We start from the raw sequence: 27,780 nt of genomic DNA, 5'->3' as shown, positions 1-27,780 counted from the left end.
TCACTTTAGATCAGCTGGTGGACCTCTCCATTCGGTTGGATAACCCGCATAAGGCGCTCATCGATTCAGGTGAAGCTGGGAATTTCATCGACAGATCATTTGCCAATAGATTAGAGATCCCCATTGTTACAGTGTATATGCCCTTCCCAGTTCACGCCCTAGACAGTCGACCATTAGGGTCCGGGTTGAATAGGGAGGTCACTGCGCCACTGGGCATGGTGACGCAGGAGGGTCCTAGGGAGGGAATCAATCTCTTCCTTATAGATTCTCCTGTGTTTCCCATAGTGCTTAGGCCTACCCTGGTTAGTCTGATCCCACTGTTTGGTGGCAACGGAGGGCTCTCAGGGGGTGGTAACGAGTGCTCGGGGAGGTGTTTAGAGGTTTCCATTGGTGCTACTACGGTTGAAAGTCCAGACCACGTCTCCACCGTGCGCATTCTCCCTGTATATGCTGATTTGGATCTCTCCTTCTGTAAGAAGACTCAATTACCACCCCATCGACAGGGGAATTGTGCGATAAATCTCCTGGTCGACACTGCACTTCCCAGGAGTCACATATCCCCTGTCACATGCAGAGACGGCGACTATGGAGACATATGTCTCTGAATCCCTGCGTCAGGGGTACATTCGGTCTTCCACTTCACCCGCCTCCTTGAGTTTCTTTTTTGTGAAGGAGGGAGGTCTGCGCCCGTGTTTTAACTTTCGAGGTCTTAATCAAATCATGATTAGGTACAGTTACCAGCTACCTCTCATAGCCACGGCGATTGAGTCAATGCACGGGGCGCGCTTCTTCACGAAACTAGATCTCAGGAGCGCGTACAACCTGATGCGTATCCGGGAGGGAGACGAGTGGAAGACTGCGTTCAGTACCACCTCAAGGAATTATGAGTACCCCGTCATGCCACACGGGTTGATGATGAGGGGGCTAATCAACCATTTTTCATCTGGACTGACCACCGCAATCTGGAGTACATTCTTTCTTTCTTTCTTTTTATTTCACCTTTATTTAACCAGGTAGGCAAGTTGAGAACAAGTTCTCATTTACAATTGCGACCTGGCTAAGATAAAGCAAAGCAGTTCGACACATACAACGACACTGACTTACACATGGAGTAAAACAAACATACAGTCAATAATACAGTATAAACAAGTCTATATACGATGTGAGCAAATGAGGTGAGATAAGGGAGGTAAAGGCAAAAAAAGGCCATGGTGGCAAAGTAAATACAATATAGCAAGTACAACACTGGAATGGTAGATTTGCAGTGGAAGAATGTGCAAAGTAGAACTAAAAATAATGGGGTGCAAAGGAGCAAAATAAATAAATAAATAAAATAAATACAGTAGGGAAAGAGGTAGTTGTTTGGGCTAAGTTATAGGTGGGCTATGTACAGGTGCAGTAATCTGTGAGCTGCTCTGACAGTTGGTTCTTAAAGCTAGTGAGGGAGATAAGTATTTCCAGTTTCAGAGATTTTTGTAGTTAGTTCCAGTCATTGGCAGCAGAGAACTGGAAGGAGAGGCGGCCAAAGAAAGAATTGGTTTTGGGGGTGACTAGAGAGATATACCTGCTGGAGCGTGTGCTACAGGTGGGAGATGCTATGGTGACCAGTGAGCTGGGATAAGGGGGGACTTTACCTAGCAGGGTCTTGTAGATGACATGGAGCTAGTGGGTTTGGCGACGAGTATGAAGCGAGGGCCAGCCAACGAGAGTGTACAGGTCGCAATGGTGGGTAGTATATGGAGCTTTGAAGACAAAACAGATTGCACTGTGATAGACTGCATCCAATTTGTTGAGTAAATGACATCGCCGAAGTCGAGGATTGGTAGGATGGTCAGATTTACAAGGGTATGTTTGGCAGCATGAGTGAAGGATGCTTTGTTGCGAAATAGGAAGCCAATTCTAGATTTAATTTAGGATTGGAGATGTTTGATATGGGTCTGGAAGGAGAGTTTACAGTCTAACCAGACACCTAAGTATTTGTAGTTGTCCACATATTCTAAGTCAGAGCCGTCCAGATTAGTGATGTTGGACAGGCGGGCAGGTGCAGGTAGCGATCGGTTGAAGAGCATGCATTTAGTTCCACTTGTATTTAAGAGCAATTGGAGGCCACGGAAGGAGAGTTGTATGGCATTGAAGCTTGCCTGGAGGGCTGTTAACACAGTGTCCAAAGAAGGGCCAGAAGTATACAGAATGGTGTCGTCTGCGTAGAGGTGGATCAGAGACTCACCAGCAGCAAGAGCGACATCATTGATGTATACAGAGAAGAGAGTCGGTCCAAGAATTGAAACCTGTGGCACCCCTATAGAGACTTCCAGAGGTCCGGACAGCAGACCCTCCGATTTGACACACTGAACTCTATCAGAGAAGTAGTTGGTGAACCAGGCGAGGCAATCATTTGAGAAACCAAGGCTGTCGAGTCTGCCGATGAGGATGTGGTGATTGACAGAGTCGAACGCCTTGGCCAGATCAATTAATACGGCTGCACAGTAATGTTTCTTATCGATGGCGGTTAAGATATCGTTTAGGACCTTGAGTGTGGCTGAGCTGCACCAATGACCAGCTCTGAAACCAGATTGCATAGCAGAGAAGGTATGGTGAGATTCAAAATCGTTGGTAATCTGTTTGTTGACTTGGATTTCGAAGACCTTAGAAAGGCATGGTAGGATAGATATAGGTCTGTAGCAGTTTGGGTCAAGAGTGTGTCCCCCTTTGAAGAGGGGGATGACCGCAGCTGCTTTCCAATCTTTGGGAATCTCAGACAAGACGAGAGGTTGAACAGGCTAGTAATAGGGGTGGCAACAATTTCGGCAGATCATTTTAGAAAGAAAGGGTCCAGATTGTCTAGCCCGGCTGATTTGTAGGGGTCCAGATTTTGCAGCTCTTTCAGAACATCAGGTGACTGGATTTGGGAGAAGGAGAAATGGGGAAGGCTTGGGCGAGTTGCTGTGGGGGGTGCAGTGCTGTTGACCGGGGTAGGAGTAGCCAGGTGGAAAGCATGGCCAGCCGTACAAAAATGCTTATCGAAATTCTCAATTATGGTGGATTTTATCAGTGGTGACAGTGTTTTCTATCTTCAGTGCAGTGGGCAGCTGGGAGGAGGTGTTCTTATTCTCCATGGACTTTACAGTGTCCCAGAACTTTTTTGAATTAGTGTTGCAGGAAGCATCCGAGCAGCGAGGAGACTGAACCCTCGGCAGGCAAGGTGGGCCATGTTTTTTACCCTTTTTGTGTTTACCCTTTCCTACAGACCAGGCTACCAGAATGTGAAGTCAGACGCATTGTCCTGACTGTATGACACAGAGGAGTGCCCCATGGAGCCCACTCCCATACTCCCCTCCTTGTGCCTGGTGGAGCCGGTAGTGTGGGAGCTGGACACGGACATTGATCAGGCGTTACGTGCAGAGCCCGCTCCCCTCCAGTGTCCCGCTGGGCGTCTGTACGTCCGGTCTGCTGTTTGTGACCGGTTTATCTATTGGGTCCACACATCACCCTTCTCTGATCATCCTTGGATCGGTCGGACAGTGCGTTGTTTGAGCGGGAGGTACTGGTGGCCTACCTTGGCTAATGACGTGAGGGTTTATGTGTCCTCCTGTTCGGTGTGCGCCCAGTGTAAGGCTCCTAGGCACCTGCTCAGAGGTAAGCTACACCCCTTACCCATTCCACAGCGGCCTTGGTCGCACCTGTCAGTGGATTTTCTGACTGATCTTCCACCTTCACAGGGTAACACCGCGACCCTAGTCGTTGTGGATCATTTCTCTAAGTCCTGTCATCTCCTCCCTCTGCCCGGTCTCCCCACTGCCCTACAGACTGCGGAGGCTTTGTTTAGGCACGTCTTCCGGCACTACGGGGTGCCTGAGGATATAGTGTCTGATCGAGGTTCCCAGTTCACGTCTAGGATCTGGAAGGCGTTCAATGAACGTCTGGGGGTCTCGGTCAGCCTTACTTCAGGGTTTCACCCCGAGAGTAATAGGCAGGTGGAGAGAGTAAACCAGGATGTGGGCAGGTTTCTGATGTCCTATTGCCAGGACCGGCCAGGGAGTGGGCAGCGTTCGTGCCCTGGGCCAAGATGGCACAGAACTCGCTTAGCCGCTCCGCCACTAACCTCTCTCCCTTCCAGTGCATACTGGGGTACCAGCCGGTTCTAGCGCCTTGGCATCAGAGTCAGACTGAGGCTCCTGCGGTGGACGACTGGTTCAGATGCATAGAGGAGACATGGGAAGCTGTCCGTGTCTGTGTTCACCGTGTCAAAAAGAGAATGCAGACCGCCACCGCAGTGTGGTGTTCACACCGGGGGACGGGTCTGGCTCTCGACCCGAAACCTGCCCCTCCGCCTGCCCTGACGGAAACTGGGTCTGCGGTTTGTGGAGCCATTTAAAGTCCTGAGGAGAGTGAACGAGGTTTGTTATATGTTACTGCTTCCCCCCGATTACCGCATTAACCCCACAGGTCCAGGAATGGCTGAAGAATTGCAACATTTGCCTAGAACTAACACTACAGATAGCAATACTGGGTGATTTGAAAAGCCATAGTCAATCAATCAACAATATAATAATTATTTTAGCTAAATGTTTTATTTTTCATTTACAATCTGTAGAAGCTATGAGAATAGGAAGGTTCAAAATCTTTTGTGAAGCATCACCGCACAGTTGAAAAATATATGCAAAGTAGAAATCCGAAATGGATAATGTTGAGAGTCAGCTGGGAGGGGTTGAATGGAGCTGAAGGGTGGGCCTATAACAAGATAAACAATTTTAAGCATACTGGATCTGTAAAATGTATATGGGTTCGGAACTTTTGTGAAATAGCATAGTTACAAATAGAAATCAAACTGGATGGACATGGGAAATAGAGGAAGGACTAAGAACAAACAAGAGAGAACTATTGTAAAGTAGACTGTGCCTGTAGAATGTGTATAAGATGTATGGATTGAAGGTAGAAGCAGAAGTGTTTATTAGTTTACTTAAATTGGGGGATCGGCGGTAGGGTTTACGGGGAATAATAATAAAGGTATATTCTTTTTAAAAGTATGTATGTCTACATAGGTATGTGTATATATATATGTGTATATATATGCATGCGTGTATGGATATATATATTTACCACAAAAATATGGGGGATTGGAAATGATGCAGACAATTACATTGGAAGCAACATTCTTTCTGCAATATTAAGCTGATCCACCCTCTAGAAAAAAAGAAGAAAAAAAAATCAATAGCTAGCTAGCTAACAGCAAGCTTTAATTTGCAATTTAAAAAACTTTCTGACAAAATTAGAAATATAATATATGAAACTGTAGCTAGACTCTTACCCGTATGCGTGGATGAACGCTTAAAAAAACAGCGTTAGACAGGATTACCAACATACTGACCAGTTCAAATAGACAGAAGCGTGCTATAAGGCAGACCAATCCAAACTCATCTCTCGGCATGGCCAGCCCACCCCTTCACTCATTTACATTTACATTTAAGTCATTTAGCAGACGCTCTTATCCAGAGCGACTTACAAATTGGTGCATTCACCTTATGACATCCAGTGGAACAGCCACTTTACAATAGTGCATCTACATATTTTAAGGGGGGGGAGGGGGGGTGAGAAGGATTACTTTATCCTATCCTATCCACTCATGCTGCCAAACATACTCTTGTAAAACTGACCATCCTACCAATCCTCGACTTTTGCGATGTCATTTACAAAATAGCCTCCAATACCCTACTTAACAAATTGGATGCAGTATATCACAGTGCAATCCGTTTTGTCACCAAAGCCCCATATACTACCCACCATTGCGACCTGTACGCTCTCGTTGGCTGGCCCTCGCTTCATACTTGTCGCCAAACCCACTGGCTCCATGTCATCTACAAGACCCTGCTAGGTAAAGTCCCCCCCTTATCTCAGCTCGCTGGTCACCATAGCATCTCCCACCTGTAGCACACGCTCCAGCAGGTATATCTCTCTAGTCACCCCCAAAACCAATTCTTTCTTTGGCCGCCTCTCCTTCCAGTTCCCTGCTGCCAATGACTGGAACAAACTACAAAAATCTCTGAAACTGGAAACACTTATCTCTCTCACTAGCTTTAAGCACCAACTGTCAGAGCAGCTCACAGATTACTGCACCTGTACATAGCCCACCTATAATTTAGCCCAAACAACCTCTTTCCCAACTGTATTTAATTTATTTATTTAGCTCCTTTGCACCCCATTATTTTTATTTCTACTTTGCACATTCTTCCATTGCAAAACTACCATTCCAGTGTTTTACTTGCTATATTGTATTTACTTTGCCACCATGGCCTTTTTTGCCTTTTCTCCCTTCTCACCTCATTTGCTCACACTGTATATAGACCTGTTTATACTGTATTATTGACTGTATGTTTGTTTTACTCCATGTGTAACTCTGTGTCGTTGTATCTGTCGAACTGCTTTGCTTTATCTTGGCCAGTTCGTAATTGTAAATGAGAACTTGTTCTCAACTTGCCTACCTGGTTAAATAAAGGTGAAATCAAATAAATTTTAAAAAATCACAGCCAATAATGGCTAGCGGGAAGGTTGGCTTATTAACCAACTAGGCTTGTAATTTTAAAATTGTATTCGTATTTAAAGATGGCATACAAGTTTAGGCACATGAAATTTCACATGTTCGAGACAGCATTTTAGCCAAAAAACTGATTTTTATTATTTTTAAAGTTTATGTTCAAGCGGCTGTCCTGTGTTCATTGACTACACCTCAGTGGTCAACACTATTTTTCCCACAAAGCTCATCACTAAGCTAAGGACCTTGGGACTAAACACCTCCCTTTGCAACTGGATCATGGACTTCCTGATGGGCAGCCCCCAGGTGGTAAGGGTAGGAAACAACACATCTGCCACACTGATCCTCAACACAGGTGCCCCTCGGGGTGCGTGCTTAGTCCCTTCCTGTTCTCCATGTACATACATGACTGCATGGCCAGGCAAGACTCCAACACCATCATTAAGTTTGCTGACGACACAACAGTAGTAGGCCTGATCACCGGCAACGATGAGACCCTATAGGGAGGAGGTCAAAGACTTGGCAGTGTGGTGCCAGGACAACAACCTCTCCCTCAATGTGAGCGAGACAAAGGAGCTGATTGTGGACTACAGGGAAAGGAGGGCCGAACAGGCCCCCATTGTCATTGACGGGGATGTACTTGAGCGGGTCAAGATTTTTGAGATCCTTGGTGTCTACATCACCAACAAACTGTCATGGTCCAAACACACCAACACAGCCGTGAAGAGGGCACACAAACACATTTCACCCCCCAGGAGACTGAAAAGATTTGTCATGGGTCCCCAGATCCTCAAGAAGTCATACAGCTGCATTATTATTGAGAGCATACTGACCGGTTGCATCACCGCCTGGTTTGGCAACTGCTTGGCATCTGCCATAAGGCGCTACAGAGGGTAGTGCATATGGCCCAGTACATCACTGTTGCCAAGCTTCATACCATCCATGACCTATAGACTAGGCGGTGTCAGAGGAAGAACCAGAAAATTGTCAGACTCCAGTCACCCAAGTCATAGACTGTTCTCTCTGCTACCCCATGGCAAGCCTTACAGGAGCATCAAGTCGAGGACTGTTAAAGGAATTCTAAATTCCTCTGTATCATTTCCCAATCTGAATTAAATACTCTGTCAATGCATTCTATGGCATTGTAAGACCCAATATTTTTATAAGAAATGGACAGAGCCCCGGTCTTAAAAGTCAGGTAACAGCGTTTAATAATTCAAGAGAGTACTGACCCAAAATACAAAGAACATTACATTTTAAAGAGAAAACATAAAATGACATCATCAGTTTCTCACACTCTCTCCGATCCACACAATAGCGCAGTGTCTTCAGGTCTGGAGATTGTCTTCTACTCCCCTCATAAAACAAACATTCCAATCTGTCTAAAATATATACTCTTCTCCACTAATGGAACAAACAAACATTTTTATCTGTCTAAAGAGATATGCCATCCCTCTCCCTTAAACCCGCAAGGTACAGACAATTAATTCATTTTACTTACATTTTCAGTCCTAGTTTAACCAAGAACCCATACATTTCATACCATAACATAATAGTATTAAAATAAATGGTTCTAATTTAAATGTATACATAATTAATCATTTCAACTATAATTTCCTCCAACAAGGACCAAAAGGACTGCTGAATTATTCAAATGGCCAACTGGACTATTTGAATTGACACACTCACCCCTCCCTTTGACACCCCCCCCTCCCTTTGTTTTTACACTACTGCTAATTTATGTTTATTATCTATGCATAGATACTTTACCCCTACCAACATATAAAAAATAACTTGACTAACCTGTACATTGACTTGGTACCAGTACCCCCTGTATATAGCCTCATTATTGTTATTTTTATTGTTATTTATTTGACTATTTTTACTATTTTTACTTTTACGATCTTTGTCCCCATGTGCAGTTGCAAACCGTACTATTTCTTTTTATGGTGGTTTTGGAGCAGTGGCTTCTTCCTTGCTGAGCGGCCTTTCAGGTTATGTCGATATAGGACTCGTTTTACTGTGGATATAGATACGTTTGTACCTGTTTCCTCCAGCATCTTCACAAGGTCCTTGCTGTTGTTCTGGGATTGATTTGCACTTTTCACACCAAAGTAAATTAATCTCTAGGAGACAGAACGCGTCTCCTTCCTGAGCGGTGTGACTGCTGCGTGGTCCCATGGTGTTTATATTTGTGTACTATTTTTTGTACAGATGAACATGGTACCTTCAGGCATTTGGAAATTGCTCCCAAGGATGAACCAGACTTGTGGAAGTCCACAATTTCTTTCTGAGGTCTTGGCGGATTTCTTTTTTTTCCCCATGATGTCAAGCAAAGAGGCACCGAGTTTGAAGGTAGGCCTTGAAATACATCCACAGGCACACCTCCAATTTACTCAAATGATGTCAATTAGCCCATCAGAAGCTTCTAAAGCCATTACATTATTTTCTGGAATTTTCCAAGCTGTTTAAAGGCACAGTCAACTTAGTGTATGTAAACTTCTAACGCACTGGAATTGGGATACAGTGAATTTTAAGTGAAATAATCTGTCTGTAAACAATTTTTGGAAAAAGTACTTGTCATGCACAACCGACTTGCCAAAACTATAGTTTGTTAATTAAATGAAAAAAATATATTTGTGTTGTGGGTTTTAAAATACAGCTTCATGTCTACAGTCCTGTGTGGTGACCAAGGCCTACCTTCAGGAATTCTTCCTTCATGACCCGATGGAGGGCTTCACAGGTCTCCATAAAAATCTTGGACACAGTGCACACAATCCTATACTGGAATCTGTGGGATTCTTAATGAAAAAGACAAACATTTAGAAAACAAAACAAAACAATCATGTAAAATTGTTATGATATAGGCCTACCCACCCATTGCCAAAAAATGGTCTCATCTTGGAGTCCTGCATTCTGATGAGTCTCACCATCCCCAGCAGGAAATCAAATGTGTCTGAGGTCATCCGCTGCAGCTCCCTGAACCCTGTCCTATCATGCATCTATTATCGGGGGTGGAGCCTATAGGTGAAGGCAGAGCACAATGTAGCCCTATTTATTAGAGCTAAATATCCTGAATCAGATCATTCTATTTCCATGCAACAATAATTCTTATGAATTTGTATTGGTGCTACAGCCATAAAAACAACAAAACAATAACAACCCTTCATTGGTTATGTAAGTGATATTAGGACATACTACATGCACTGTATGAAAAACATCAATTAGTACGCTAGCTAGCTGTGTTGATTGGGCATTACTTTCCTCCAACTCTCTCTGCAGAACATACAACCCAAACTGTCAAATCAAATCAAATCAAATCAAATTTTATTTGTCACATACACATGGTTAGCAGATGTTAATGCGAGTGTAGCGAAATGCTTGTGCTTCTAGTTCCGACAATGCAGTGATAACCAACAAGTAATCTAACTAACAATTCCAAAACTACTGTCTTATACACAGTGTAAGGGGATAAGGAACATGTACATAAGGATATATGAATGAGTGATGGTACAGAGCTGCATACAGTAGATGGTATCGAGTACAGTATATACATATGAGATGAGTGTGTAGACAAAGTAAACAAAGTGGCATAGTTAAAGTGGCGAGTGATACATGTGTTACATAAGGATGCAGTCGATGATGTAGAGTACAGTATATACATATGCATATGAGATTAATAATGTAGGGTAAGTAACATTATATAAGGTAGCATTGTTTAAAGTGGCTAGTGATATATTTACATCATTTCCCATCAATTCCCATTATTAAAATGGCTGGAGTTGGGTCAGTGTCAATGACAGTGTGTTGGCAGCAGCCACTCAGTGTTAGTGGTGGCTGTTTAACAGTCTGATGGCCTTGAGATAGAAGCTGTTTTTCAGTCTCTCGGTCCCAGCTTTGATGCACCTGTACTGACCTCGCCTTCTGGATGATAGCGGGGTGAACAGGCAGTGGTTCGGGTGGTTGATGTCCTTGATGATCTTTATGGCCTTTCTGTAACAACGGGTGGTGTAGGTGTCCTGGAGGGCAGGTAGTTTGCCCCCGGTGATGCGTTGTGCAGTCCTCACTACCCTCTGGAGAGCCTTACGGTTGAGGGCGGAGCAGTTGCCGTACCAGGCGGTGATACAGCCCGCCAGGATGCTCTCGATTGTGCATCTGTAGAAGTTTGTGAGTGCTTTTGGTGACAAGCCAAACTTCTTCAGCCTCCTGAGGTTGAATAGGCGCTGCTGCGCCTTCTTCACGACGCTGTCAGTGTGAGTGGACCAATTCAGTTTGTCTGTGATGTGTATGCCGAGGAACTTAAAACTAGCTACCCTCTCCACTACTGTTCCATCGATGTGGATAGGGGGGTGTTCCCTCTGCTGTTTCCTGAAGTCCACAATCATCTCCTTAGTTTTGTTGACGTTGAGTGTGAGGTTATTTTCCTGACACCACACTCTGAGGGCCCTCACCTCCTCCCTGTAGGCCGTCTCGTCGTTGTTGGTAATCAAGCCTACCACTGTTGTGTCGTCCGCAAACTTGATGATTGAGTTGGAGGCGTGCGTGGCCACGCAGTCGTGGGTGAACAGGGAGTACAGGAGAGGGCTCAGAACGCACCCTTGTGGGGCCCCCGTGCTGAGGATCAGCGGGGAGGAGATGTTGTTGCCTACCCTCACCACCTGGGGGCGGCCCGTCAGGAAGTCCAGTACCCAGTTGCACAGGGCGGGGTCGAGACCCAGGGTCTCGAGCTTGATGACGAGCTTGGAGGGTACTATGATGTTGAATGCCGAGCTGTAGTCGATGAACAGCATTCTCACATAGGTATTCCTCTTGTCCAGGTGGGTTAGGGCAGTGTGCAGTGTGGTTGAGATTGCATCGTCTGTGGACCCATTTGGGCGGTAAGCAAATCGGAGTGGGTCTAGGGTGTCAGCTAGGGTGGAGGTGATATGGTCCTTGACTAGTCTCTCAAAGCACTTCATGATGACGGAAGTGAGTGCTACGGGGCGGTAGTCGTTTAGCTCAGTTACCTTAGCTTTCTTGGGAACAGGAACAATGGTGGCCCTCTTGAAGCATGTGGGAACAGCAGACTGGTATAGGGATTGATTGAATATGTCCGTAAACACACCGGCCAGCTGGTCTGCGCATGCTCTGAGGGCGCGGCTGGGGATGCCGTCTGGGCCTGCAGCCTTGCGAGGGTTAACACGTTTAAATGTCTTACTCACCTCGGCTGCAGTGAAGGAGAGACCGCATGTTTCCGTTGCAGGCCGTGTCAGTGGCACTGTATTGTCCTCAAAGCGGGCAAAAAAGTTATTTAGTCTGCCTGGGAGCAAGACATCCTGGTCCGTGACTGGGCTGGATTTCATCTTGTAGTCCGTGATTGACTGTAGACCCTGCCACATGCCTCTTGTGTCTGAGCCATTGAATTGAGATTCCACTTTGTCTCTGTACTGACGCTTAGCTTGTTTAATAGCCTTACGGAGGGAATAGCTGCACTGTTTGTATTCAGTCATGTTGCCAGACACCTTGCCCTGATTAAAAGCAGTGGTTCGCGCTTTCAGTTTCACGCGAATGCTGCCACCAATCCACGGTTTCTGGTTAGGGAATGTTTTTATCGTTGCTATGGGAACGACATCTTCGACGCACGTTCTAATGAACTCGCACACCGAATCAGCGTATTCGTCAATATTCCCATCTGACGCAATACGAAACATGTCCCAGTCCACGTGATGGAAGCAGTCTTGGAGTGTAGAGTCAGCTTGGTCTGACCAGCGTTGGACAGACCTCAGCGTGGGAGCCTCTTGTTTTAATTTCTGCAAAATGGAGTCGTGGTCAGCTTTCCCGAAAGGGGGGGCGGGGCAGGGCCTTATATGCGTCGCGGAAGTTGGAGTAACAATGATCCAAGGTTTTACCACCCCTGGTTGCGCAATCGATATACTGATAAAATTTAGGGAGTCTTGTTTTCAGATTGGCTTTGTTAAAATCCCCAGCTACAATGAATGCAGCCTCCGGATAAATGTTTTCCAGTTTGCAAAGAGTTAAATAAAGTTCGTTCAGAGCCATCGATGTGTCTGCTTGGGGGGGGATATATACGGCTGTGATTATAATCGAAGAGAATTCTCTTGGAAGATAATGCGGTCTACATTTGATTGTGAGGAATTCTAAATCAGGTGAACAGAAGGATCTGAGTTCCTGTATGTTTCCTTCATCACACCATGTCCCGTTAGTCATGAGGCATACGCCCCCGCCACTCTTCTTACCAGAGAGATGTTTGTTTCTGTCGGCGCGATGCGTGGAGAAACCCGTTGGCTGCACCGCCCTGGATAGCGTTTTCCCAGTAAGCCATGTCTCCGTAAAGCAAAGAACGTTGCAGTCTCTGATGTCCCTCTGGAATGCCACCCTTGCTCGGATTTCATCAACCTTGTTGTTGAGAGACTGGACATTGGCAAGAAGAATACTGGGAAGTGGTGCGCGATGTGCCCTTTTTCGGAGTCTGACCAGAACACCGCCGCGTTTCCCTCTTTTTCGGAGTCGTTTCCTTGGGTCGCTGCATGCGATCCATTCCGTTGTCCTGTTTGTAAGGCAGAACACAGGATCCGCGTCGCGGAAAACATATTCTTGGTCGTACTGATGGTGAGTTGACGCTGATCTTATATTCAGTAGTTCTTCTCGACTGTATGTAATGAAACCTAAGATGACCTGGGGTACTAATGTAAGAAATAACACGTAAAAAAACAAAAAACTGCATAGTTTCCTAGGAACGCGAAGCGAGGCGGCCATCTCAGTCGGCGCCGGAAGTTCATCACCAGTCTTCGTCTCACCAACCATGGCCTCACCCCAAATGTCTTATTTTTCTGGCCAGCTGCTCTTCACTGTCAAACTCCATATTTGTTTTGCCACTGTCTGGCTCGTGACAAACTCCTGTTTTGTTTTCGTGCTATAGCATGGTATCGAGAATCCTCAGGACCAAGTGAAGAATCTTGTAGTATGTGACACCCAGTCTGTGACAGATCGTTTAGCGTGCGCACCACTATGTTGGCAAGACAAAAAAATACAGGAAAGACATATATTTTGTGTAGTATTCACCCGGCTTTAGAAGGGTTCTATGTAGAACCCTTCTTGCCTTACTTAGAATCCTTCTTGCCTTCCAAACTATAGGCAAATATCCCTTAATTCCAAAAGTGTTTTTTTCAGATGAAAACTATTCTTGGTAGAACTCCATCCCTCTGCAAAGAATTATTTTGGAACCCTTTTTTCTAAGAGTGTACAAGCCATACATACCGGCCATACCTTTAAAAAAGGATTGTAACTAATTGTAGGGTGTTTTTCCAATGTTGTTGTTCATAGCGGTACAAATTCTCATTAAGTCTACAGTATATAATTTGTGACCCAATTATGAAGAGAATGTTGAAATTTCCACGTCCCAGGTAGCTGGGTTATACTGTAATGATCACTTGACCTTTATGTTTGAGTTTGACAGCTAACACATGCAGAATGTGATTGTTGTTTAGCTCTGGTGTTCTGGAGGGTGAGACAAGGGCGGGACAGGGGCGGAACGGGAGGTTAGATATCGTCACACCTCCTCGGCCTAGAAAAGAAACTCCAACACACTGGAGTGTTCCTGATGAAGTTATATTGGGACTGAAACATTGGAGAAAAGATCCATTAAATCTGTGGAGCATTAAAACCTGTTACGGCTTGGGGTTCCGCTAGCGCAACATTTCGACAACATCCAGTGAAATTGCAGAGCGCAAAATTCATTTTTTTTTTTATTCGAAATATTAAATTTTCCTCCACACATGCAATACATCAAATTAAAGCTACACTTGTTGTTAATCCAGGCAACTTGTCAGATTTCAGAAAGGCATTATGGCGAAAGCAAACCATGCGATTATCTGAGGATAGCACCCCACAAAACAAACACATGACATTCATAAACATCACCAACGGTCCTATTGTTCGATAAATTATATCGTTATATTCCCAAAATGTCAATTTATTTGACCCGCTTGATTCAGAAAAACACCGTTTCCAACTCGACCAACATGACTACAAATAATCTAATACATACCTGTAAACTTATTTCGAAAACGTTTCTAATCCATCTTTAGGTATTTTAAAATGTAAATAATCAATCAAATTTAAGACGGAATAAACTGTGTTCAATTGCCGCTAAAATGAAAGTGTAGCGAGCTTCAGGTCGCGCGCACCAAACAAAAAAAGGACACCAGGCTAGACCCTCGTTCTGAACAACCGTACTTCTTCTTTTCTCTAAAGAAAAACATCAGCCAATTTCTAAAGACGGTTGACATCTAGTTGAAGCAATAGGAACTACAACCAATTGCCACAGAAATCTAGGTTCCCATAGAAAACGCATGGAAACCACAGTTACCTAAAATGTTTTTATCCTGGATGGATTTTTCTCAGGTTTTCGCTTGCCATATAAGTTGTGTTATACTCACAGACATTATTTTAACAGTTTTACAAACTTTAGTGTTTTCTATCTAAATCTAATTATATGCACATCCTAGCTTCTGGGCCTGAGTAGCAGGCAGTTTACTTTGGGCATGCTTTTCATCTGGACGTGAAAATACTGCCCCCTAGCCCGAAGAGGTTTTAAAGATCACCCGTGTGTTGGGGTTTCTTTTCTACTCAGCTTACCGTTTTTCTCCTTGCATCTGGTAGAATGATAGGTGTGTGAGTTATAATATAAATCCAACATTACAAACCTCCCCCTTTTAGAAATGTGTTCCGGAAGCTTCTGTCTCATGGAGAGAAAGAAAAGGATGACGGCCTCTCCCTGGAGGAGATCCTGGCCAAGAGCTCGGTGCCCGGGGAGAAGAAACCTCCCCAGGCCGTCGGGACCCTCCAACGAACAGGAAAGGCCAAACTGAGGGCCCTGAGAGAGGCCATGTACCATAGCACTGAGCACGGCCATGTGGACATCACCATAGACATCCGCAGTTTAGGTCAGAGTTAACATACACTCACCCCGCGCCAAACACTATATGTCAAACACTTTCAAAAACTTAGTGCACTAGACTTGTTTTGGTAAAATGGAGCGAATGGAACAGTCCCAAAAATGCAGCTTAATCAGGTGTACATAAAGTATTTGAAAGTGTGGATGTATGGATTTGACCCAGGTCTGATACCGCATCCAAGTGCTAGTCGGAACTAGGAAACTCTGACATTTCCGACTTGCTAATTGGTTGTAATTATACGTGTGCCGGTTTCAACTGCTGGGAGCTGTGTTTATGCTGCGCGTGGCAATCATCACCTATCAAAATAATGCTAATGCACTGCCATTATACAGTATAGTAGACATTCACTGATTAGGTGAGTCCATGGACTGTACAAGATAGATATCCACAACTGAGGGCCAATGGAAAAACTGCACCACCACTCCATATACACCACAGACAGCAACAGCTGCACTTTAAGCTCATCCATCACCATTATAGAGTGAGGCAGGCATGGTCAGTGCTTTAGCCATTTTTTGATCTAATTGCTTTTCCTGCTGGTGTAGTAGCTAGCAGCTACAGTATTTACTTTTTTGTTATTTATTGATTGCTGCTGGTCTTCCCAGGTGTCCCCTGGACCATGCACACTTGGCTGGAGTCTCTGCGCACCTGTTTCCTGCAGCACCGGCGCCCACTGATCCAGGGTCTGCTCAAGGACTTCAGCTGCATCCAGGAGGAAGAGTACACTGCGGAGCTCATCACCCATGGCCTGCCACTTATGTTCCAGATCCTCCATGCCAGCAAGGTGATATGATTGTGTGTCCTCCCCAATTTAAGGCTCTGGAATTCCCTGTCCACCGTGGTCATGTTCATTAGGGACCAAACAGAAGAAAACAGACTGAAACAGGGAAGGACTACGTGGACTTTTCCAATAAGAAACGTTCCTTTTCATTTTTAGTTTACAAAATGTTTTATAAAAAATGTTTCCGTTTTGTGTCCATGTGACCAGGAAAAATTCCAGTCACTAGTCCTGTGCAGTCTGACTTTTTCCTGTAGGTTACGTGGCCAGGAAAAACTTAGGGTCCTACCTCCTTTCATGGCACATGTTTCTATTAACATTTCTTGTTTTTCTTACCCATCACTTGCTTTTTTACAGTACAAATTCCAATATTGTCCTGTTGCAAGTCTGTCTCAATCATTTACTTTCTGACTTTTCTTAATTTGCATCTTCGTATGATTTACTTTTTACATATATTTTTTCCCAATGTACATTACCAGTCAAAAGTTTGGACACACCAACTCATTCAAGGGTTTTTCTTTCTGTTTACTATTTTCTACATTGTAAGAATACCAAGTCCATATTTTGTCAAGAACTTCTCAAATAAGCAAAGAGAAACGACAGTTCAATTGAGATGGATTGGGATGAGTTGGACCGTAGAGTGAAGGAAAAGCAGCCAACAAGTGCTCAGCATATGTGGGAACTCCTTCAAGACTGTTAGAAAAGCATTCCAGGTGAAGCTGGTTGAGAGAATGCCAAGAGTGTACAATGCTGTCATCAAGGCAAAGGTTAGCTACTTTGAAGAATGTCAAATATAAAACATGTTTTGATTTGTTTAGCACTTTTTTGGTTACTACATGATTCCATGTGTGTTATTTCATAATTTTGATATCTTCACTATTATTCTACAATGTCGAATATAGTAAAAATAAAGAAAAACCCTTGAGTGATTAGGTGTGTCCAAACATTTGACTGGTATTGTATGTAGCAGCTTTGATATGTTCTTCAAACTGTATCATTATATTCATGCATGAATTGCAAAACATTCACCTCTATGGCCTTCTATTTAAAACGTCTTGTGACTCCCAAACCCGCATGCGGGAGCGTAAACTAATTAGCATGACGCAACGGCATAACACCTGAACTTAATTAGCATAACGCAACGGACATAAATATCCCTAGAAAATATTCCTATTCATGAAAATCACAAATTAAATATATTGAGACACAGCTTAGCCTTTTGTTAATCACGCTGTCATCTCAGATTTTCAAAATATGCTTTACAGTATGCTAGACAAGCATTTGTGTAAGTTTATCGATAGCCTAGCATAGCATTATGCCTTGCTAGCAGCAGGTAACCTTGTCACGAAAATCAGAAAAGCAATCAAATTAAATCATTTACCTTTGATGAACTTCAGATGTTTTCACTCACGAGACTCCCAGGTAGACAGCCAAAGTTCATTTTTTCCCCAAATATTATTTTTGTAGGCGAAATAGCTCCGTTTGTTCTTTACGTTTCGCTGTGAAATCGACAGGAAATGTCAGTCACGAAAACGGCAAAAAATATTCCAAATTAGCTCCGTAATATCGACAGAAACATGGCAAACGTTGTTTACAATCAATCCTCAAGGTGTTTTTCTAATATCTATTCGATAATATATCCGTCAGGACTATTCGTTTTTCAGTAGGACCGATTGGAGTAATGGCTACCTCTGTATTTTATGCGAGAATCTCTCTTGGAGCCACCATGTGACCACTTACGCAATGTGGCCGCCTACGGCTATTCTTCAACAGAAATGCGTAAAACTACGTCACAATGCTGTAGACACCTTGGGGAATACGTAAAAAGCGTAAGCTCGTTGATGGCATATTCACAGCTGAATAGGGACTCATTGGAACGCAGCGCTTTCAAAACCTGGGGCACTTCCGGATTGGATTTTTCTCAGGCTTTCGCCTGCAACATCAGTTCTGTTATACTCACAGACAATATCTTTACAGTTTTGGAAACGTTAGAGAGTTTTCTATCCAAAGCTGTCAATTATATGCATATTCTAGCGTCTTGACAAAATATCCCGTTTAAAACAGGAATGTTTTTTTTCCAAAAATGAAAATACTGCCCCTAGAGTTGCAACAGGTTTTAATAACTCTTCTTACAGTAGTACATAACTGCCCTTTTTCCAAACATTTCCCATGTCCATTTATGTCTTCTCATCTCCCTCTTTGCCTGGTCTGCAGAATGAGGTGATCAGCCAGCTGTCTGTGATTTTCTCCCAGTGCTATGGGCCCTTCCCTATCCCCAAACTCACTGAGATCAGGAGGAAGCAGACCTCGAGACTTGGTGAGCAAAGGAAGATGTTGCTCCTGAGTGGAAACGGTTTGTTCAGAAAGGCAGCAGAAGCAACCGTTACTTGCCTCCCTCTTTGTGTTTGTGGTGCCTCTAAAATGTGCTTACATGTGATGGGATGGAGGAGTCGCCCTATAGAAATTGCAATAATAATTTATCTTCATTCATCATTAACAGTGTAGAATGAAATGGAAGCTTAAACTAGAGCTTGAAAATTATTGTTCTGCTATACTGTACGTTGGCAGTTCAAGTTGTATTCCACACATTTGTGTTTGTGTCTCTAGCACAAACACAAATGCATATAGATTTTGAATTATCGATGGGCTGGTGTTGATGTGTTCTAGTTACTTGACCTTGATCTAATATGTTCAGCGTTGTTAATAAAAGTCAGCATTTGCTACAATGTAATTTTGTAATTACACCTATGAAAGTCTTGAGGGTGTCATCAATAAATGAAAGCTTGCTTTGATGATGAAAATTAAGATGCTCTTTGGAACAGCAATGAGATGAGCGTAATTATTCCATTTGAAAAACAGTTTGCTAAATAGCTTCATTAGGTTGCACCCAAAGCTGCATGCTGTAGCTGAGTAGCTCAGTAGCTGATATTACCATACCATCTGTTAGATTCATATGTATACAGGAGGCTTCAATCCAGTAAAGCTTTGTGGTCATAGATATGCTTAGTTAGAATACTCTCTACGTGGGATGCCATTTAAGTATCCTGCTAGCATATCTGTCCAGCCTATGCCATTCTGAGTAATTTGTAAAAGGTCACATGCAGGTCAAATTGGACAAGTAGTCAAGATGGATGAATACACAAGTCAAATTTATTTCACAAATGTCTCTACATTTTCTTTGTTAAAAACTAACTGAGTAACAATAGAGATCAATTTAACACAGTGTTAAAAGTGGACAAATATTGTAATTATCCTTCACTTCTTTCAGACCCCCACTTCCTCAACAACAAGGAGATGTCTGATGTAACGTTTCTGGTGGAAGAAAAACCCTTCTATGCACATAAAGTCCTGTTATTTACTGCTTCAGCCAGGTGATGAAAAATGCTTGAACATGATAATCTGTGAAATACTTGTATGTTGGAATTGAACAATAAAATATTTTTATAAAAAAAAATAGAGAAAAATAATGCTTGAACAATTAGAATGCCCCCAAACTATTTTTTCTAACAATGTTTTTTCAGAGGTGGTTATAAATCAATTATTTCACCCCCCATGCATGTTAGGTTATATATGTTCATAAGAGTGACAAAGACATGTCATATGCAAAAATTGGTGGGTAAACTGCTGATCGTTGTTGAATAAAGTAATGTTCCCTATACTTTCAATGCATTTTTCTGCAAAAGATGCTCATGCAAAATAGAAGAAGGTGTTTACCAGTACAACACTGGTCACATGTCACTAATGCAGACGACGACATGCTCCTTTTGTTTTCTGACAACTTGTCTTCCCCACCTTTATTTAATTATTTCATACAGGTTTAAATCCCTGCTCCAAAACAGACCAGCAGCAGAGAACACCTACATTGAGATCAGTCATGTCAAGTACAACATATTCCAGGTAGCCTACTGTATGTACTACTGTAACTAGGTTGCTAGTTCAACTGGGATTCGCACCACAGCAAAAACTAATTTAAAACTCCGGCGCTTTCTATATTTTTGAAATGCTTATACTGTATATATATGTATTACCCTACCAATACCAGTAATTCAGTTAGGCTGTTCCTAATGTGTCGAGAGGCTTGAGTCATAACAACATTCCTCTTTTACAGTTGGTCATGCAGTACCTGTATTGTGGAGGCACTGAGTCCTTGCACATCATGAATACTGAGATTATGGAGGTAAGAATTACTTTTTTAAATATACAGTGCCTAGCGAAAGTATTCTGCCCCCTTGAACTTTGCGACCTTTTTCCACATTTCAGGCTTCAAACATAAAGATATAAAACTGTATTTTTTTGTGAAGAATCAACAACAAGTGGGACACAATCATGAAGTGGAATGACATTTATTGGATATTTCAAACTTTTTTAACAAATCAAAAACTGAAAAATTGGGCATGCAAAATTATTCAGCCCCCTTAAGTTAATACTTTGTAGCGCCACCTTTTGCTGCGATTACAGCTGTAAGTCGCTTGGGGTATGTCTCTATCAGTTTTGCATATCGAGAGACTGATTTTTTTTCCCATTCCTCCTTGCAAAACAGCTCGAGCTCAGTGAGGTTGGATGGAGAGCATTTGTGAACAGCAGTATTCAGTTCTTTCCACAGATTCTCGATTGGATTCAGGTCTGGACTTTGACTTGGCCATTCTAACACCTGGATATGTTTATTTTTGAACCATTCCATTGTAGATTTTGCTTTATGTTTTGGATCATTGTCTTGTTGGAAGACAAATCTCCGTCCCAGTCTCAGGTCTTTTGCAGACTCCATCAGGTTTTCTTCCAGAATGGTCCTGTATTTGGCTCCATCCATCTTCCCATCAATTTTAACCATCTTCCCTGTCCCTGCTGAAGAAAAGCAGGCCCAAACCATGATACTGCCACCACCATGTTTGACAGTGGGGATTGTGTGTTCAGGGTGATGAGCTGTGTTGCTTTTATACCAAACATAACGTTTTGCATTGTTGCCAAAAAGTTCAATTTTGGTTTCATCTAACCAGAGCACCTTCTTCCACATGTTTGGTGTGTCTCCCAGGTGGCTTGTGGCAAACTTTAAAAAACACTTTTTATGGATATCTTTAAGAAATGGCTTTCTTCTTGCAACTCTTCCATAAAGGCCAGATTTGTGCAATATACGACTGATTGTTGTCCTATGGACAGAGTCTCCCACATCAGCTGTAGATCTCTGCAGTTCATCCAGAGTGATCATGGGCCCCTTGGCTGCATCTCTGATCAGTCTTCTCCTTGTATGAGCTGAAAGTTTAGAGGGACGGCCAGGTCTTGGTAGATTTGCAGTGGTCTGATACTCCTTCCATTTCAATATTATCGCTTGCACAGTGCTCCTTGGGATGTTTAAAGCTTGGGAAATCTTTTTGTATCCAAATCCGGCTTTAAACTTCTTCACAACAGTATCTCGGACATGCCTAGTGTGTTCCTTGTTCTTCATGATGCTCTCTGCGCTTTTAACGGACCTCTGAGACTATCACAGTGCAGGTGCATTTATACGGAGACTTGATTACACACAGGTGGATTGTATTTATCATCATTAGTCATTTAGGTCAACATTGGATCATTCAGAGGTCCTCACTGAACTTTTGGAGAGAGTTTGCTGCACTGAAAGTAAAGGGGCTGAATAATTTTGCATGCCCAATATTTCAGTTTTTGATTTGTCAACTTGTTGTTGATTCTTCACAAAAAAATACAGTTTTATATCTTTATGTTTGAAGCCTGAAATGTGGCAAAAGGTCGCAAAGTTCAAGGGGGCCGAATACTTTCGCAAGGCACTGTATATTTTATTTCAATGACAATGCAGCCATACTTGTCACACAATAATTCTCAAACAATTACACTGACAGAGCAGGTTTGCAAATCATACATACTGTACATACTGTGCCATGATTATTATCTATGCGTGTAAATTGTAAAATGACATTTTGTTTTGTGTTTTGTATTACCGATTTTGTGAATGACACTTAAATAAAATACACTATATATACAAAAGTATGTGGACACCCGATCAAATTAGTGGATTCAGCTATTTCAGCCACACCAGTTGCTGACAGGTGTATAAAATCGAGCACACAGTCATTCATTCTCCATAGACAAACATTAGCAGTAAAATGGCCTTACTAAAGAGCTCTGTGACTTTCAACGTGGCACCGTCATAGGATGCACCTTTCCAACAAGTCTTTTTGTAAAATGTCTGCCCTGCTAGAGCTGCACCGGTCAACTGTATGTGCGGTTATTTTAAAGTGGAAACGTCTAGGAGAAACAACGGCTCAGCCGCATATTAGTAGGCCACACAATCTCACAGAACGAGACTGAAGTGTGTAGTGTGTAAAAATCACCTGTCCTCAGTTGCAACACTCATTACAGAGTTCCAAACTATTTCTGGACGCAACTGTTAGTCGGGAGCTTCATGAAATGGGTTTCCATGGGCGAGCAGCCACACACAAGCCTAAGATCATAATGCGCAATGCCAACCGTCAGCTGGAGTGGTGTAAATTTGGATTTGCCGGATGCAAGGAGAACGCTACCAGGCCCTAATGCATAGTGCCAACTGTAAAGTTTGGTGGAGGAGGAATAATAGCATGGGATGGTTTTTCATTGTTCTGGCTAGACCCCATAGTTCCAGTGAAGGGAAATACAATGGCATTCTATACAATTCTGTCCTTCCAACATTGTAACAACAGTTTGGGGAAGGCCCTTCCCTGTTTCAGCATGGCAACGCCCTGTGCACAAAGCGAGGTTCATTACAAAAATGTTTTTTGAGATCGGTGTGGAAGAACTTGACTGGCCTGCACAGAACTCTGACCTCAACCCCATCAAACATTTTTTCATGTCACCCAGAAAGTCCAACCCACTTCTCACTGTGTGTGCTCTCTTTTCCCTCTCTTCCACAGCTCCTGTCTGCAGCAAAATTCTTTCAACTAGAGGCCCTTCAACGACACTGTGAGATTATCTGCTCCAAGAACATTGCCGTGGAAACCTGTGTGGACATCTACAAACAAGCTAAGGTGAGAAGAAATGGGAACAAGCCAACGTATACCGTTCAAAATGTTTTCTAAAATGAGTTGAAATTGAAAAAACATTTGGTGTTCACAGGTGTATTAGTTTGTTTTGAAACTGCACAGGACCAAGGGAATTTTTTATTTATTTAAATTGAGTCATAAGTCATTAAAGTCATAAATGTCCAAATTAATATGGTTGGAGGCAAGTGATTCTTTAATCTCACCTGTGATAAGTGGCAGGTGCCTACAGGATAAAAATGGCCATATTTTGCTCCATTGCACATTTTAAAATTGTACATTTGTAACACATGAATCTGTGGAAGAATAAAAGGTGCTAAGTTGAACCTAAAGGCTTCTTCGGTTTGTCCCCTTATGGGAACCCTTTTTGGTGCAATGTAAAACCCTTTGCAGAGGGTTCTAGCTAAAACCTTGTACACCCAAGTTCTTCTCTGCAGCTGCCACTACAAAGTACACTGCTCAAAAAATAAAGGGAACACTAAAATAACACATCCTAGATGTGAATGAATTAAATATTATTTACATAGTTGAAGGTTCTGACAACAAAATCACATAAAATATCAATGGAAATCATATTTATCAACCCATGGAGGTCTGGATTTGGAGTCACACTCAAAATTAAAGTGGAAAACCACACTACAGACTGATCCAACTTTGATGTAATGTCCTTAAAACAGGTAAAAAATTAGGCTCAGTAGTGTGTGTGGCCTCCACGTGCCTGTATGACCTCCTTACAACGTGTGGGCATGCTCCTGATGAGGTGGCGGATGGTCTCCTGAGGGATCTCCTCCCAGAACTGGACTAATGCATCCACCAACTCCTGGACATTCTGTGGTGCAACGTGGCGTTGGTGGATGGAGCGAGACATGATGTCCCAGATGTGCTCAATTGGATTCAGGTATGGGGAACGGGCGGGCGAGTCCATAGCATGAATGCCTTCCTATTGCAGGAACTGCTGACACACTCCAGCCACATGAGGTCTAACATTGTCTTGCATTAGGAGGAACCCAGGGCCAACCGCACCAGCATATGGTCTTACAAGAGGTCGGAGGATCTCATCTCGGTACCTAATGGCAGTCAGGCTACCTCTGGCGAGCACATGAAATGCCACCCCACACCATGACTGACCCACCGCCAAACCGGTCATGCTGGAGGATGTTGCAGGCAGCAGAACGTTCCCCACGGCGTCTCCAGACTCTGTCACGTCTGTCACATGTGCTCAGTGTGAACCTGCTTTCATCTGTGAAGAGCACAGGGCGCCAGTGGCGAATTTGCCAATCTTGGTGTTCTCTGGCAAATGCCAAACGTCCTGCACGGTGTTGGGCTGTAAGCACAACCCCCACCTTTGGACGACGGACCCTCATACCACCCTCATGGAGTCTGATTCTGACCGTTTGAGCAGACACATGCACATTTGTGGCCTGCTGGAGGTCATTTTGCAGGGCTCTGGCAGTGCTCCTCCTGCTCCTCCTTGCACAAAGGCGGAGGTAGCGGTCCTGCTGCTGGGTTGTTGCCCTCCTACGGCCTCCTCCACGTCTCCTGATGTACTGGCCTGTCTCCTGGTAGCGCCTCCGTGCTCTGGACACTACGCTGACAGGCACAGCAAACCTTCTTGCCACAGCTCGCATTGATGTGCCATCCTGGATGAGCTGCACTACCTGAGCCACTTGTGTGGGTTGTAGATTCCGTCTCATGGTACCACTAGAGTGAAAGCACCGCCAGCATTCAAAAGTGACCAAAACATCAGCCAGGAAGCATAGGAACTGAGAAGTGGTCTGTGGTCACCACCTGCAGAACCACTCCTTTTTTGGGGGGTGTCTTGCTAAATGCCTATAATTTCCACCTGTTGTCTATTCCATTTGCACAACAGCATGTGAAATCTATTGTCAATCAGTGTTGCTTCCTAAGTGGACAGTTTGATTTCACAGAAGTGTGATTGACTTGGAGTTACATTGTGTTGTTTAAGTGTTCCCTTTATTTTTTTGAGCAGTGTATATTTTCTGTAATTTACATTCCATTTCTGCAGGACAGTTGATAACCATGGCAATGAATGCTAAGAAGCCAACATTACTGAAACACAAATTCGTATCACTCTGTATTATCCAAGGCCTACTACTCCTCCTACTCACCCTTGAACCATCATCCTATACTCTTTTCACTGACTCAGCATATGACACCTTCTGTTCTACTCTGACCCTGGCAATCTCAATCTCTCTCATACCGGACACTTCTGATCCCCAGCAACATGGACACCCTCACAATTGAGACACAGTTTTTCCACCAATACTACACATTCCTTTGTCCCATGCCCTCCTGCACACTTGACACATCTCTGCATTTCCCTCCTACACACTGCTGCAACAAATGTATACACATTGTGAAAGCCCTTCAAGGTACAATGTTTTTGTTATAATGTCTTCATTTAACTTTTAGTGACATCACAAAATAGACATTAATCTTCCACATTCCATCTCTCATCATTACCAACATTCGGAGGATGAAAAATATTGTCCCGGTGTCCATTGTTTGATGTTGAAGTTCTTGGACCTCTTTATAAGGCACATAGACATGCTGATCACCCAAACTAGGCCCCAAAGTGAGTCGTCTGCTGCCAATGGTTTACGATCGAGTGAGGTATCATTAAACCCCCACATCCATCCTTCTTCCCCTCTGCGGGAGAGAGGGAGCGCGCTGTAGAGCTGATACATTGTAACCTGATCCTTTGGATCCTCACAGGATAGTCATGACAACCAGCATGGGTTATTTTACACCACTGGCCCTCTTCATTTTGTGAACTGCTTGTGTCGTGAATTCCGTCTCATTCCATTTTCGACTACACATTCCAGGTAAATAACCCACACAGAACGTGACTTTTCCAGTCATGTCTGGTTTCACTGCAATCAACTGCTTTGTTTGTAACACAATTAAACCTGATGGGCCATTTCGCAGGACGTATTGACTGAACGAAACCGATTTGAAGACAACAAGTCATGACATCATTGTGCACCAATGATTTGCCCGCTGTTTCGTTGATTGACTGTCTTTTAACCCAATGACCCTCTGATCGTCTTAAAATCTAGCTGGGTAGATAACCAATGAGCTGAGCTAAACGGCAATAGGCCATGTGTTTGTGTTGCAAGACGAACTCATGTAGTAAGCTCCAGCGTAAAGTGAGTCATTCGCTATTGAAGTTTCATACCGGAAGGAGAAACACATATTGCGCATTGCATTGTTTGGTAAATGCGATTCAGCTGTTTATATATCAATCATTATGGCGACTAAGTCAGGGAAAGCTAAATCTAAGTCTAGATATACAGATGTACACACAATTTTAGAATAAATTGATTGCGAAGGTGAGGCAGAGATTGTTGTAGGACAATTCATTTAGCGATTGTGGAGGAATATTTTTTGAACAGGAGAGGACATCGTTTTGGACTGGTAAGTTCTTATCATGCTAATGCCCTTGTTTGAAATTAATAATAATATTATAATATTATTTGTGATTTTTTGTAAATTTTAGAAGCAATATATAAACATGTCATGAAATGTGAGATGCGTGTGTCTGCCGCCCCACCCCAACCCACATGAAATAGCCTATTTGAGGCTGTTGAGGGGAGGGCAGGCCCACACAACAATGGCGAAAGTGAAATGGAGACAGTAGATACAGCTGGTCTGTTGTAATATAATAAAGACAGTAAATCTAGCTGGTCTGTCATAATATAATAGAGACAGTAGATCTAGCTGAAATGTCATAATATAAAAGAGACAGTAGATCTAGCAGGTCATAATAATGTATTCAACCTTATGTTCCCTCTACTCTATATATATATCTGTTTATTATATCTGTTGATAGAGGGCTCATATGTGAAACTATTCTAACTGAACATTTTCTTTCACAGTGACACTGACTCCGAATGGGAGTCTTATCCGGTGTCATGTGTGAATTTAAGTATGCTCTCTCTAATTCTCTCTTTCTCTCTCTCGGAGGACCTGAGCTCTAGGACCATGCGTCGGGACTACCTGGCATGATGACTACTTGCTGTCCCCAGTCCACCTGGCCTTGCCGCTGTTCCAGTTTCAACTGTTCTGCCTGCGGCTTTGGAGCCCTAAACTGTTCATTTTTACTCTTGAGGTGCTGTCCTGTTGCACCCTCTACAACCACTGTGATCTCCACCCGGCACAGCCAGACGAGGACTGGCCACCGGTGCCTCATAGCCTGGTTCCTCTCTAGGTTTCTTCCTAGGTTTTTGCCTTTCTATGGAGTTTTTCCTAGCCACCGTGCTGCTACACCTGCATTACTTGCTTTTTGGGGTTTTAGGCTGGGGCTATATAAATTGATTTGATTTGATAGAGGACTGAGGGTATTCCAAATATTGAAAGTGTGTAAATAGTTACCCATGTTATTTTGCAAATGTATATATTTATATATTTTATTTAATCAATAATTATTTTTTCCCATTTATTTATTTTTTCATGTATTTTTCTAAAAACATT

The 27,780-nt window shown here is 43.2% G+C and overlaps 1 protein-coding gene across 2 annotated transcripts in view; it reads left to right on the top strand.

Annotated features, from left to right (window-relative positions):
- The window catches only part of LOC124014460 (ankyrin repeat and BTB/POZ domain-containing protein BTBD11-A-like), a 218,007-nt gene that overhangs the window by 187,418 nt on the left and 2,809 nt on the right, over positions 1-27,780 (top strand). For both annotated transcript variants that reach the window (XM_046329500.1, XM_046329501.1), the window contains exons 9-15: positions 15,248-15,474; positions 16,092-16,270; positions 18,479-18,581; positions 19,533-19,635; positions 20,080-20,161; positions 20,373-20,441; positions 23,161-23,274. In XM_046329500.1, the coding sequence (XP_046185456.1) occupies positions 15,248-15,474; positions 16,092-16,270; positions 18,479-18,581; positions 19,533-19,635; positions 20,080-20,161; positions 20,373-20,441; positions 23,161-23,274 (877 nt within the window). The remainder of the gene's footprint in view (positions 1-15,247; positions 15,475-16,091; positions 16,271-18,478; positions 18,582-19,532; positions 19,636-20,079; positions 20,162-20,372; positions 20,442-23,160; positions 23,275-27,780) is intronic.

Source organism: Oncorhynchus gorbuscha, linkage group LG25 (genome assembly GCF_021184085.1).
Source record: "Oncorhynchus gorbuscha isolate QuinsamMale2020 ecotype Even-year linkage group LG25, OgorEven_v1.0, whole genome shotgun sequence".
Taxonomy (NCBI): Eukaryota; Metazoa; Chordata; class Actinopteri; order Salmoniformes; family Salmonidae; genus Oncorhynchus; species Oncorhynchus gorbuscha.
Note: the sequence above shows the minus strand (reverse complement) of the source record. Positions and strands in the feature narration are given on the sequence as shown.